Source organism: Plasmodium coatneyi, chromosome 8 (genome assembly GCF_001680005.1).
Source record: "Plasmodium coatneyi strain Hackeri chromosome 8, complete sequence".
Classification (NCBI taxonomy): Eukaryota; Apicomplexa; class Aconoidasida; order Haemosporida; family Plasmodiidae; genus Plasmodium; species Plasmodium coatneyi.
In genome coordinates, this window is record NC_033563.1 from 1,141,030 (window position 1) to 1,154,690 (window position 13,661).

General features: G+C 41.6%; 4 protein-coding genes across 4 annotated transcripts; 1 reads left to right on the forward strand and 3 right to left on the reverse strand.

Moving 5' to 3' along the window:
• Nucleotides 1–1,015: 1,015 nt before the first annotated feature.
• On the reverse strand, nucleotides 1,016–3,506 carry PCOAH_00021550 (N-acetylglucosamine-1-phosphate transferase; the record flags this gene model as incomplete). The annotated part of the gene is made up of 8 exons (XM_020058962.1): nucleotides 1,016–1,516; nucleotides 1,708–1,775; nucleotides 1,878–2,042; nucleotides 2,185–2,245; nucleotides 2,380–2,430; nucleotides 2,587–2,717; nucleotides 2,984–3,290; nucleotides 3,321–3,506. 7 exons carry the CDS (start codon nucleotides 3,216–3,218, stop codon nucleotides 1,016–1,018), a joined length of 1,212 nt encoding a protein of 403 aa, XP_019914505.1.
• Nucleotides 3,507–4,893: 1,387 nt separating this feature from the next.
• PCOAH_00021560 (Uncharacterized protein) lies at nucleotides 4,894–7,224 on the reverse strand (the record flags this gene model as incomplete). Its single annotated transcript, XM_020058963.1, has 1 exon — nucleotides 4,894–7,224. The coding sequence occupies one exon, from the start codon at nucleotides 7,222–7,224 to the stop codon at nucleotides 4,894–4,896; it is 2,331 nt and encodes a 776-aa protein (XP_019914616.1).
• A 2,108-nt stretch (nucleotides 7,225–9,332) lies between these two features.
• PCOAH_00021570 (CAMK protein kinase) lies at nucleotides 9,333–10,655 on the forward strand (the record flags this gene model as incomplete). The annotated part of the gene is made up of 4 exons (XM_020058964.1): nucleotides 9,333–9,637; nucleotides 9,757–10,292; nucleotides 10,403–10,451; nucleotides 10,565–10,655. The coding sequence occupies 4 exons, from the start codon at nucleotides 9,333–9,335 to the stop codon at nucleotides 10,653–10,655; spliced, it is 981 nt and encodes a 326-aa protein (XP_019914348.1).
• A 297-nt stretch (nucleotides 10,656–10,952) lies between these two features.
• On the reverse strand, nucleotides 10,953–13,619 carry PCOAH_00021580 (Peptidase; the record flags this gene model as incomplete). The annotated part of the gene is made up of 1 exon (XM_020058965.1): nucleotides 10,953–13,619. One exon carries the CDS (start codon nucleotides 13,617–13,619, stop codon nucleotides 10,953–10,955), a length of 2,667 nt encoding a protein of 888 aa, XP_019914338.1.
• Between the last annotated feature and the right edge of the window lie 42 nt (nucleotides 13,620–13,661).

Genomic DNA, 13,661 nt, shown 5'->3' on the forward strand with positions numbered 1-13,661 from the left:
TATAAAAACAATAAGAGCCGCAAAATAAAGCAAGCAAATTTTTTTTTTTCGATGCGTTAGGGGCCCCAAATGTATTCATCTGTGGTCACTTCAGATTTAATCTCGTGCAAACGTGCCAGCCACGTGTTCCTTTTTATGTAATTTCAAATTGTGTAAATCGTCACTACAGGGAAAGCTTCTTCCTTATATGCGTGTTTACGTATGTATACATTTTTGCGTATACACAGCTACACATTCCGATGCTTGTGTAAAGGTGAATGTCAATTGGGTCTGCCGTGCCAATTCCCACGCAATGGGGCAAATTAAAGAGGGAGTCACAAAAGGGGACATTCTTTCCAGCCTACCCCAGCTTCTTCCTTTCCCTAGTGCAAATTTTCGTGCATACTCAGGCGCGCTTTCCACATTTGTTCACATACCTTTGTGCACGTGAAAGGGGCGAGCTAGCCATGGTCGGACTAACCAACGAACGGATGAGGGCGTCCTCCAGTATTGCGCTACATCCCAGCGGACCCACTTAACACGAAAAGTGCAACCACACTTTTAATGAAACTTCCCCCTCCAAGTGGGAAGTACACACGGTTCCGGACATCCATGTAGGATATTCCACATTTCAGTATTACTCTGTTCGACCATATGGAAAATTTTTCGCTACTTCATCCCAGGGTACGTGGCAACAAATTGACCAACCATCCCTCCGAATATGCGCGAACAGCGGGGTCCCCCCAAAAAAAATTTATATCCAACGTATTTCATGTGGGTAGGCACCCCACACACTTCTATTCCTGCAAACGTCAAACGATTTTAACATAATGGTACAGGAAGCATCCACTCAGTTCAACGTACATTTTTCAACACGAGGGCAATTTCGCGCTATGCAAAATGTCAAAAAAAAAAAAAAAAAAAAAAAAAAATCACACACAGGCTTCGAATAACGGTACAGAATGACATGTACAAGCTTTTCCACACACACACACCTACTAAGTACCAAGTAGGCCTGTGCCTGCGCGCATAGACACTACGTCGTGTCGATAAAGTAGCGCAAAAACAAACCAAGGGAACACGTCCCAAACTGAAAGGCCAGTAACAGTACCACTAAGTGAAACTCGGAGAGGGGCCCAAATAAATACAAAATTAAATTTATGAGCGTATAATTGTGAGAATACGTTAATTTATTCGTCTTGGGATTTACAACTGGCAATCTGTGTCTTGGGCATGGCACAAAATTAAGCAATTGTGGCAGCGAAAGAAAAAAGTTCAAAAATTGTGGAATTAAAAATAATATCAATGTTTTGGAGAAATGACCAAATATCGAAAGAACTGCTAAAAAAATGCCACAAAAATAGGTTAACGTGTTGCCCACAAATCCTTTGGATGGATAAAAATTAAAAGAAAAGGTAACCAAATTTATGGATACAAATGGCAGTATAAATATAATGGACAGGAAATGTTGTTTAAGTATTTGTTGCCCTTCGATAATCCCTTTGCTTGGCCCAGTTCCTATGTGTAGGATGATTTCCTGTATGGGGGGAAAACACGCATGTCCATACACATGTGAATGATTTCGTGAAGCGTGTGAGAATGATTATTTGCGTAGTGATGTGGTTATACATATGCACTCATCTGAGCCGTTCGACAACACGTGAGATGCGCCTTCACAACTGTGCAGTTCAACACACGATCTCACGCCGCAGTTGGCAATTTTATTACTATCAAATTGTGGATCGAAATGAAAAAGGCAATAATTAAGCTCTGGCCTATCTCCAATCCGTTGATTCCTTTGGGAAAAGAAAAAAAAAATGAATGTCCAAAAGGGCATACTAAATAAAGCCTACATTCTCCAAATAAACAGATCTCCCTCAAAATGAAAACCCCCCTACCTGCATATATATTTATCGCATTGGTACAAAAAACACACAACAGGATTATGTACAAATAGTAGAAAAAGCCAATGTCTATAATCCTGTCCTTAAATATGAAACTTAAAAAACTGGGAATGCGGATGTTCGTGTTTCCGGAGTAGGACAACAGCAGGGGTAAGCTAGCTAAAAAGTAAAAAAAAAAAAAAAAAAAAAAAAAAAAATATGAACAAGTGAGAAAAAAAAAAAAAAAAAAAAACTGTACATATATACAACATTGGCAACCCGCGGGGTTGTAATCCCTTTTTTGTTTATAATAGAATAATACCGAAAAATGGAAGAACCACTTTGTATCTCCATTTCAATTCGAGAATGTCATCTATGAAGCCCTTCATCAAAATTATCAAAATAGGATGTGGGAAAAAGAAAAGTACAATGTTAAGTGTCAAGGCAATAATAGGCAGGAGAATGCGCTGCCATTTCGCGTTTTATTATGTACACTTGAACAAATGTGTACGCCTACCAAAAAGGTAATAAAAATTATGGACAACAACCCGGCGTTGTACTCTAGCAGCTGCGAAGGCATCAGAAGGGGGAGGGGAAAAAAAAAAAAAAAATGAGAGGCATTTACACATAATAGACATGCATAGCCAGGTTTCCATAATTCCACGTATCACCGTGCGGAAAACACCACAGGAATGAGACTTCTTTTCCCCCCTTATCTGCTAACAATTTTATGGTCATCGTAGTATAACAACTGATAAAAGAGTGTAAAAATGAAATACAGAATGGATGGAAATAGTCCAATCGGTTGAGCCACTTTGTCTTTGCTTATTTTGTTCAAATCTACACCATATAATCCTGCAGAAATGAAAGGAAAAAATGGGTAGGAGGTGGCGATTTTTTTTTTTTATTTGTTTCTCGCTTGCGTTATTTCCAATGTATACGCATAAGTGGAATATACGCGCAACAGTAACGGTATCGGTACACAAAATTGCAATTTAGGACTGGAACTCTGCGGAGTTATCCCGCATATCAGTGAAACGTGAATGTGTATCCCCGTTCGTGCTAACCACAATGCACACAACCCTATGCGAGCAATTGAACAGCGCTCTACGTATACCTACCCTTTTCATGCAAAAAGTGTATAAACCTGGGCAGACATATAAAGGAAACTTTAAAGAGCAACACACAAGGTACAATGTACAGAAGGATTATATTCTTATAGGGTGTGTTCCTTAGCACGTACAGTACAATTGATAGGTAAAAAATAAGAAAAAAAAATAAGAATTGTTCAGGTATGCTTTCCCTATATATGTACCCCTTATTATGCTTAGCAGTGGTTGTATATTTGCTCTTCATTTTTAACACAAAAATGTGGAGATAAGGTGGTGGTGCCCGGAAAAATGGCGTACAGAGAAATAACCTTTTCTTCTGTGTGTGCTATCTAAATAACGGTTTTTCTTGTAAAAGTAAGGGGAGGAGGCAACGAACTCCCAAGTAAGTTGAAGCGAGCCCGTTCAACTATGTCATTGGCAATAATGTACCTGCTTACTTTTTTTTCCTTTTGTACCATTGCGTTTGCTACACTCGATGCAGGAATTTTGTTCATGCGTATGCGATGCTGTGAAGTTTGTAGCGCACAAGGGTAAATTCAATCTAGCCAAATGGGAGGGAAGCCCTTATTTGCAAAACTATTTCCTTCTGATGACAACCTTTTTCTACAATCCGTTCATGCAACCATTGACTGTATCGTGCCGTTGACCAATTCGGTGTACATAAATATTTACTCATACGTGGGCACGTGCACATGTATACGAATGCATGAGGGGTACTTCGCTCGTCCCTTTTACGCTTCACATATATGATACATCCATTGGGGGAATCAAGAGGACATTCCCTTCGTGAGAACAGAACGTATGGAGATTTTTAAGGGTGCGCGAGGAGCAATCTTTACACACGATTATATAGGTGTAACAAAGAAGCAGTTCCCTGGCTGAGTGTCCTAGGTTTAATTTCTCTTGGAAAAATTCAGCACACTGTGCGCCTTAAAAACGCTTTCCGCTTATTTGGGAGAAGGCCCTCATAATGGGTAAAGAATGTATGATGCCAAATGGGGACCTTTTCAATTACCCCTTTGTACAGCACATCGCAAAAGTTGCACCTTTTATTTATTAGCACGTGTTAAAAGAGTTCACCCCTCTCGTAGCAGGCGTTGGGGTGGTTCGCCTACAACCTATGTGTATCGCTTTTTACCTCTTAGGGACGAACACAATGTCCCCAATTGATCAACGAATCAAATTCGTGTACGCATCAAAATTGCGACCAAAAAGTAGTATAAAAGCTGACTCTACAGCGTCTGTGCTTGCCTTTCCTCCGTTGCCCCTCCTTCCAGGGGAAAATACTTCCTAACTGTGGAGTTTCATTTTCGCGAATGACGCTGATAGGAGCATCACTGATACGTGGTTCTTAGAACCGTTACTGGTAAAATTTTATCTTCCAACAAAGCAACGCTTTGGTGTGTGCTTAACAAATCGTGAACATGTTGTACGGAATGGGTGAAAGGTGTAGCGGCGTATAGGAAACGCCGCCTCATATGCAACTATCAAAACATTACACGGTAGCACCTATACACATGGGAAAAAAATTACCATGGAACGACAGAAAAATAAATGATCACAAAAATATATAGACAAGCAAGGTAATTTTTTTTTTTTTTTTTTAATCTATGCATAAAAAAAAAAAAAAAAAAAATAGCTAGCTAGCCAAAAAGTTATCAATTTTACAAATTTAAAAAAAAAAAAAAAAAAAACGGAGAGGTAGTACCATCGCTCATATATCAAGCCCAAGTATTGACATTCCCAAAAGGGCAAAAAATCATACATGTCGATATAACACGTGCAAATAGCATCATCTCTATGCGCGATGGGACTAGGTTACAATTTATGCTATAGCATTTGTGCCAAGTGGCTGCGTTATTATTCCACGTGGAAGCCATTTAGTAGCTGTTTTCCACACATATACACATACGCCCCTATTACATGGCAACAACTGGACAACGGCTTACTACCAAGTAAACTACAAAAACGAAAAGATACAACAAAAGTAGTCTTCTAAGGTAAATATGGTTCATATAAATGATGTAATTGTGCGCCACTTTATTTGAGGTGATGTAATAAAAGGCTGGTTCGAAGATGGAAATCCACAATGAATATTTATCCTTACAAGGAGAGTCAACCGTTTTATGTTGTTTCTTCCTTTTAAACAGATATGTGAAAAATGTGTGCTTCTTTTGGTTAGCTTGGATACTTTGTCTTGCTTTTTTTTTCGTTTTTTTTTCCTCATTTTTTTGTACAATACCATTATACATGTTGCGCAGGCCAACCTTCTTCTTCTGAACAAAATGATACACTTTTTTACTTGAGCGTTCGAAATAATTTTCCAGAGTCCTATTTTCACCTAAGCCAAAAAAGTCATTCACATATACAACAAGGAGGTGGATGAAATCTCGCAAATAATTATCGAAAAAGTATGCTACATTTTTAGCGACGTAATCAATCATATCGTCATTTCTTTCAATCATTCGAATGCACAATGGTATGGAGGCGTCCTTAATATGTTCAGCTTTTATGATGATGTCTTTTTTCCATTTGTCTACGCGCTTGCTAATTTGGTTAAGTATTTTTTTCCGTATGATATATTTAAGGAGGCCATTTTTTAAAACTACGAGCACATACACAGAAACGTTCGTGCGGCATGGAGAGGACTCATCAGAAGGGGCATCCCCCCCTTTATTTGTGCACTTTCCACTACCCTTTCCACCACTGCCGTTGCTATTCCATTTTTTCGAAAAAATATATATCTCATAAATTCTACCAAAAACGGACAGCGAATCGTTATCTGCATTAATCCTCTGAATGTAATATATTTCATCAAAGGTGCTATCGATGTATTCATTTGTCAGTAAGTAATTTTCTTTTTTTATCTCCTTCTGGGTGTGCGCATTTAGACCTCCTCCTGCGTCATCCAATTGGGCACTTTCTATTTTTTCGTTTTTTTCTTCCCTTCCACTATTCCCTTCGATACGTACATTTACCCTGGAGCGATTTTCCCACAGGGAGGCATTACCCAGGGATGAAGCAGAGGTGTATATCGAAGAAGATTCCCCAAATATATCATAACAAAAATAGCATCTCTCTTGAACAGAAATGTTGCACACGTATTTTCTCCAATTGAGAGAATAACTCTGCTTATACGTTGTTATTTTTTCATTTGAATTTCCTATGAATTGCTTTACGTCGAAAATATTTTTACTGTGATTTATGTTGTATGTCGATATAGAGCTATCGCTATTTTCCTTTACAAAGTTAAAGTAAAAGGAGTTAATATCTAGGTCTATATCAAAGTTGGAGATCTGCACCAGGTCCTTCATTTCCTCATCGCACAGATGCAGCAGTTGTTTTATGTTCTCTAGGCATAGGGCGTTGTTCCTCTTGCCATGGAAAGGGCGATGGGAACGGTGGACCTGGTCTGCTCCCCTTGCGGCGAGCCCCTTCACCTCTTCCCATTCATCGCATTTTTGGCTCTCTTCGGAATGTGCCCGTTCTGCCGTTTTAGCGCTTTCCCCATCTTGCGCTTCTCTCCTTTCCTTTTTCGCTGGCCCACCTCGCACCACCTCCAAACTTCCACCGCGACTTTCACACTTGTATAAGCATTCCTTCCTCCCTGATTGGGAACTTTCTGTGCTTAAAAGGGGTAACGTGCCACTCACCCTATTTGGACACGTTATATCATCGCCTAACGTGCTCAAAGAAATTCCGCTCCCACCGAAAGGGGTGCAGCCGATCGAACTTTCTACTTCCCCTTTTTTGTGGTCATCATAATTTATGGTACTTTTTTTCTTACCTATCATTCCTAGGAGGGAGGAAAATTTTCGCTTCACTTTTGGACTACCGTCACTCATTTCTGTTCCTCTCGAACTTGTTTTTCTGTTGTTTTTGCTCTGGTAGGTGCTACCCGAATTCTCATATGGGGGATAATCATCGGTGGGTTCTCCTTGGCATTCTTGTCTCGCCTCTCCCTGTTGCGTGTCCCGTTCGACTTGGCACGCCGCTTCATATGCAGCGCCCCCTGACCTTCCAAACGCCTTCAACCGAGTAAACTTTTTAAATTTGGCTAGCCCTGCCGCCTTATCCAGGCTGATTAACTTGGTCAGCTTTTTCTTTGGCTTTTTGTCAACACTTGCTTCCAGCCCTAAATGATCATCCTCGTCCACCTCCGCTGCGTCTCCTGCTCCGTTCGCTTCCCCATTCAGCAAGCTCAAATTCAGTGATGAGTTTTTCATATCCTTTGAATTTTTTTTCATCATTCTGCTGTGTTTTTATCTGTTCAGGTGGAGCTCTTCTCCTTCTCTCACGCAATCGTTAAGTTGCGCACTTTTTAGAGTTGGCGCTCAAAAGAAGAAAATAAAAAAAGGCGCCATATATTTGAAGCAGTATGCTTTTCACAATTTTTGTAAAAAAAATGTTTCTTTCTCGTGGAATGCATATTTATCCACGCATGCCCTTCAGGTGAGGATATGCCCATACGTCCAACCACACGGCTTCAGCATTCCGTTAGTTGTGCCGCTTAATTGCTCCTTGATGAGCCCAGCGTGAAGTAAAAAATGTCCCTTTTTTTTATCTACAATCTGGTTGTTTTTATTTTTATTTTTTTTCTAACGTTACGTGTGATGCCACATGAACCGAACAAAAACAAGTGGAAAAAAAAAAAAAAAAAAAAAAAATCCATAAAGGCACAAAGAACTATTCAATCACTTGTAACCTCTTCGCAGGGGGAGAGAACAAACTAATTGAGGAGCGATAAAACAAAAAGCCATTCGCGAATAGGTTCACATATGCATACAAAAAATATGCGTACTCGCGTATACAGGACAAAACTTCCTAATTTGGCACCTCCTACAAGCTTCATAAACGTTCCAAAAGGGTTCACTCACAAGGCAGTTTATGACGCAAAAAAAATTTTGTTCAAAAATACATGATTTTTTTTTTTTTTTTTTCCCTTCATGCAAGTGTCCTCTTGTGTATATCACCACAAAAAGACTTGCCCCTTTCAACAAAACCTTCACAACGACATTTCGATCGACATAAACTTTGGAATTATTTCCCTCCACGGGGGGGGAATAGGATGGTCCCCCCTTCTTCGCTCACGTGAACATTTACCTGCGTATGGGGGCGCATGCACATGTCTACATACATATGTTTATGTCTTTGCGCTAAGTTATCCTACGTCCCCCTCAGACGGTTGACTGCTACAATTAGCCATTTGGCCAAATTTGGTATGGCAACAGGTGGACATACGAGTTACCATGATTTGCAAGGGGAGTGAAAAAAAGAGGGGGTCATCCACCACACAGCGCTGTGGCAGGCCTTTTGAAGCAGATATTCCTTTTTCTTCCTTTTTTTGTTCAAAAATTACTCCTTTTTGTTCTCATTTTGTCCACTTTTAACCGCATCACCCCTCCTTATGCACATGAGCACATCCCATTCGGCAATTCTTAACACTCACCCCTGCTCTGCTAAGATAACACTTTTCGTATATATATATATATATATATATATGTATGCATATATATATATGTGCCAGTTTTCTGTAACTGGATTTTTCCCTTTCGCGCCGAAGCTGCGATGACGGGAAAGACGCAACGACTCGCCCGACGAGTATATTTTCAACTCACTCCTTTGAGAGTATGCTCCTGGGTGATGTACCTTGCCCAGGGGGGCAGCGCACACATAAGTCATTCCCTGTTTGGAGGCGCCCCCGTGGGTATCTCCATATAAACATAATTTCGATCAGTGCACAACTCCAACCTCCGCATAACCCCGATTGATGCGCGCCCCCCATTTTACCAGCGTGAAAGGCACTATGTTCACCCAGTGCAAATGCTAATTAGATGGGGCAAAAAAGGGAAAAAAAATATATATAAAATAATGCACATTTTTAGTTTTCCCGGATTAGCAAGTCCAATTTTTTTTTCTGTTCCATCGGCTCGGTTAAGTTGTCCATTGGGTGGGTTCCAAAAGAATACGAGAGTCTTTTTTTTTTTTTTTTTTTTTTACTTCGCTCATTCCTCATTTAATTTACACGTTCGTGAGGCAAATCAGTTGGAGAATAAAATCCTTTTCGCAACCTGTTTGGTTTTACCCTTGCCCTGCATTTCCCTGTGTGAGCGATCCGATCGGTTATTCCGCCTCCCCCAGGGGTTCACCAAGAAGCGCGCCACTGCATGCATGCAAGTAAACGTGCATACATGCACCGGTGGGTGGGTTGTGTAACACGTTTTGATTTAGTAGAAGCATCTCTTTGGTGTCCCTCCGATTCTTTGCTTTAAAATTTTTTGCGCCACGGTTCGCCGTCTCACGTCAACCTCGCTCCTACCTGTCTTCTGTCACTTCTTCCGTCACCACGCTTCACCCAATGGGAATCCTCTGCGCCCCGAAGGAAAAGCATACCAAGTATTTCCACCATGGCTACGTGATGAATACTAGCATAAAAGTCCAGGACGACTTGGAGTTGTATTCGTGCAAGTTTTTGCGCAAGGGGGAGAACAGAATCGTCCGGAAGCTGCGTAAAGAAGTGTTATTCGGAGCCACTTTCGACCACCTGTCCAAACTGAGGATGCTCACCTATGACAGAACGAGCAGCATGCCTCGTTACTTGCTTAAGGTTTACAACATGTACGAGGATGCGGACAGTGTGCATGTCGTGATGGAGAGCTGCACGTAAGTAGGGGCGATCCTCACGTTTACCCGGTTGTTGCGTTAACTACCGCGTTGACTACCACGTCGATTGCCACTTCCATTTCTGTTGCAACTCACACTGTGCCTTCCCCTCCCCGCAGCGGTGGATTCCTGACGGACCATCTCCTGGACGGCCACGTCATCAGCGAACGCCTCCTGGCAGAATGGTTCTACCAAATCATAACTGCCATGTCCTTCCTGGAGGAACAAAATATTCAGCATCAAAATTTAAATGGCTACTGTATCTACTTGAAGGACCAAAAATGGGACGAAGTGAGAGTCAGCCTTTTAAGCAAAAATAAAAAATACGACAACATAGACAGCAAGGGAGATTTGTATGGATTATATTTTATCAGATCTTTACAGGAAATAAAAAAATTAAATCACGACAAGAATAACACTTGGTACATTGGTGTCTTACTCTACTTTATGTTGACCGGTTCATTTCCATTCTTTAGCAAAGACGCTTTGGAAACTTATTCCAACATTGCACACGAGGAAGTTTCCTTGGGCCATTTGAAAACACAGTATAGAAAACTGGAGAGCCCCATTTTCGACTTCATAAAGCAGTGCCTGGAGAAGGACTACGACTTGCGTCCATCGCTCCGCCAGCTCGCGCAGCATCCATGGATACGGGGTGAGCAAGGCGTTTTATCAACCCTCCTCCGTTAGTGCATATATACACCCATATATGCTTATATATATATGTGTGTGTGTTTTTTTTTTTTTTTTTTTCTTTCCCTACAGATCGGGACAATCTCCCCTTGCACAACATCGTGGACGAGAAGACGCGCAAGTATATTCGCACTGCGCGCACGCATTAACATATGTTCATATGTGCGTATATACTATATATATAATATATGTATATAATATATATGTATATGTGTGTTTCTTTTTTCCCCTTAGGGAGGCCCGAGAGCTAATCTACTCCCTTGAAAACGGGATCCTCAAAACGGAGGAGGACTACGACGAGGATGAGATGAATAAGAGCTGGTGACGGGGCTTCCTCTTTGCCCCCCAACGCAGCAACGGTAGTGCCACACGCGTTTCTCGAGAAGGGGTACTCACAGTTGATGGGTACACCTTCCCATTGGCATATTCGTGTCGAAGAGTTTTTTTTTTTTTAAAAAACATTTTACTAAACGTATGATAGGTTCCCCGCAAAGGGGTAGCTGCCAAGTGGGTTGCTCCCCCATTTTGTGGACTTCCAAATGGTGAGAAGTCTGTTCCTGGTTGGAGGCGGGTTAATTGGATGGAGCATATTTCGCAGTGGGGGTATGTTAGTTATACCGCTCTATCGCTTCTTCTTACTATCGTAGTCGTAAAACCAGAGGATGACATTCATGAGGAGGGTCTCCTCGAAGGCCACGTTCTTAATGGAGTGCGTGCAGTCGTCGAACAGGAAGAGCTTGGTCTTCTTCTTCAGCGCGAGGAGGCGCTTGTAGAGGGAGAGGCTATTATGGTGGGAGACACGCAAGTCATCCTTAGACGCAACAATCAAAATGGGCGTAGAAATATTCTGCACAAAATTCAGAGGAGATATTTCGTACATACTGGCATAGTCATCCCTGCTATAAAAGCAATCATATTCTGCACCCCTGTTTAGACATAAGTTTATGAAATAATCGGGGACGTCACTAGAATGAGCGGAAAGCACCCAATCGTACACTCCGTTTATGACGCAGCAGCTTTTAAATAAGTTGCACTTGGTTAGAATTGCGCATGAGGCGAACCCACCGTAGGATCCACCATACAGGTAGACATTCTCGTAGTCGCCAAAGTAATGGTAAAACTTTTTAAACGTATCCATGATGTCTTCAATTTCGATAGAATTTACATGCCCATTTAGGATGTTTGGTTTTTCAGAAAACCCTAACGTTCCAATGTAGTTAACACACAATACGTCAAACCCACAGGCGGCAAAAAAAATGAAGACATTTCTGTACTCATTAAGACAAGTGGAGTAGGGTCCCCCATGGATGTATAAAATAAGGTTCCTTTTATTTTTTCCATTGAAAAGATTAAAGTTTGGTAGATGTAGTCCCTTCTTTTGCACGTCATATTGAAATTCTGCTTCACTCTCATATAGCATGTTAAAGCTGGCATTTTTTCTCCTTATATATGGATGCTTTTCATTGAAGAGGGCTGTTTCCATTTGGCTCAATAACATGAAAAGCTTCTCCGATAGGTCATTTACATTGGCGTAAATTATGCTCGTCTGCTTCTTCTTAACCGTTTCGTATGTTGTAAAGTCTAGGTTGTAACTTCGCACCTTGGTGAGGTACACGTAATCCCCACTTATGTTCGCTTCATTGAATAGGCAGTACACCAGCACGTGGTTCAGAAGCATATTTCGGATACTCACCAACAGGTTGTCTTCCTTCACACACATAATTTCGATACTCGTGCTAACGTCATTCTGGTTGTAAATGTTTTCTATTAAAATGCGATATACCCTTTTTGTGAACATGTGAACAGCGATGGAAATTTTGCTACAGTAGAAGATTGTGTTTAGGAAGAGGTACGGATAACAGTACCCCTTTATTTCGTTGGTGTACAACCCCCGGAAGAATGGAGTATAGCTGCCTTCCCGAATGATCACCTCCGTTTCGATCTTCTTATAGTTGCACACGTCATCTTGATTCGGGGGAATCGCACCACTCACTGGGTGGGTGGCCGTCCCCCCCTCCACTGTGGCTACACTTGTAGAATGGTCCGCTTCGTCATACCCGTTTGTTCCATCACTGCCGTCGTCACTACCCTCTCCGCTAAAGTAAGAACCCCCCTCCCCGTGCATCTCGTGCTTCTCCCCCTGTGATACGCTTCCTTGATTTCTCCTCGCCCTCACTTTAGTGTCATCCTTCACCAGCTTTATCAGCACCAAACTGTACTCCATCAAGTGCTGCTTCGGTTCTTCACCCTTACCAAAAACGACCAAGCACGCCACGAACACGCAGGAATCGTCATGCCTAATTACGAGTGGGGAAGCTGTATGTTTGAAATTCTTTGCCGACAATTTGGCATAGGCACACCGAATGTGATTCTTCCGATTTCGCTCACACGCCTGGCCAGTTGCCGAACCACTTCCTGCACCACCTGGAATTTCCCCCCTTTTTCCATCCCGCCTGTCAGACGGCTCTACATCCAATTCGTTCAGTGTGCACAGGTACAGATCGTTGGGTCTCACATTAAAGGCATATATCCCCAATCGGTACGGAACGGTCCGGTAAGAGAGACACACAAAAGAAGTGTCGTCAATAAACTGGGGGCTATAATAACACCCAGACACGTCCTTCACGGTTATGCACTTTACCGTATTGTCCATCAAATTGTAGACAAATAAATTAAAAAAGGAATAGTCGAACTGCTCTCCAAACGTGTCAGTATAAATATGGTTATTGATTTTTTTAAAAATTTCTAAATCTTTTTTTTGCATGGAGCTACTCTCCTTTTTCAATTTCACGTCATCAGTCTCGGCGCTGTAAATCATGAGGGTGTTGCTAGCATTGAAGGAGCAAAAGGACTCATGCATGAAGAAGCGCTTATGTATATCTGTATCTATCGGTACGCTGTTCATACAGGTGTAGAAGAACTTGCCGTTGTTTCTTTCATTTTTAAATAAATGAATTCTCCTTTTTTTCTCATCATTACAGAAGAGGCATCCTACAGTACCGTCTTTCGACACGTACATTTTTAACTCCCCATCGTAGAAGCTGTTACTTATGTCTAAATCATCTTGGATGCATGAAATTTTGTAAACCTTTTCCCTGTTGCTGAGTTGGTAGTGGATTATGCACAACTGGTACATACGTATCTCCCTCTTGTTTATGCTTCTGTTCACCTCCTTGGCGAAGAAGCACTTTTCAATCACGTTCGTTCCACAGTGGCATATGTTGTATGCCTCCTCCAGCTCCTTCATAAATGGCGGGATCTTCCTGATCCCCGGCGCGCCGTTATGCATCATGGACAGGGGGAAGCGTTGTGACGATATGCAATGTGGCTT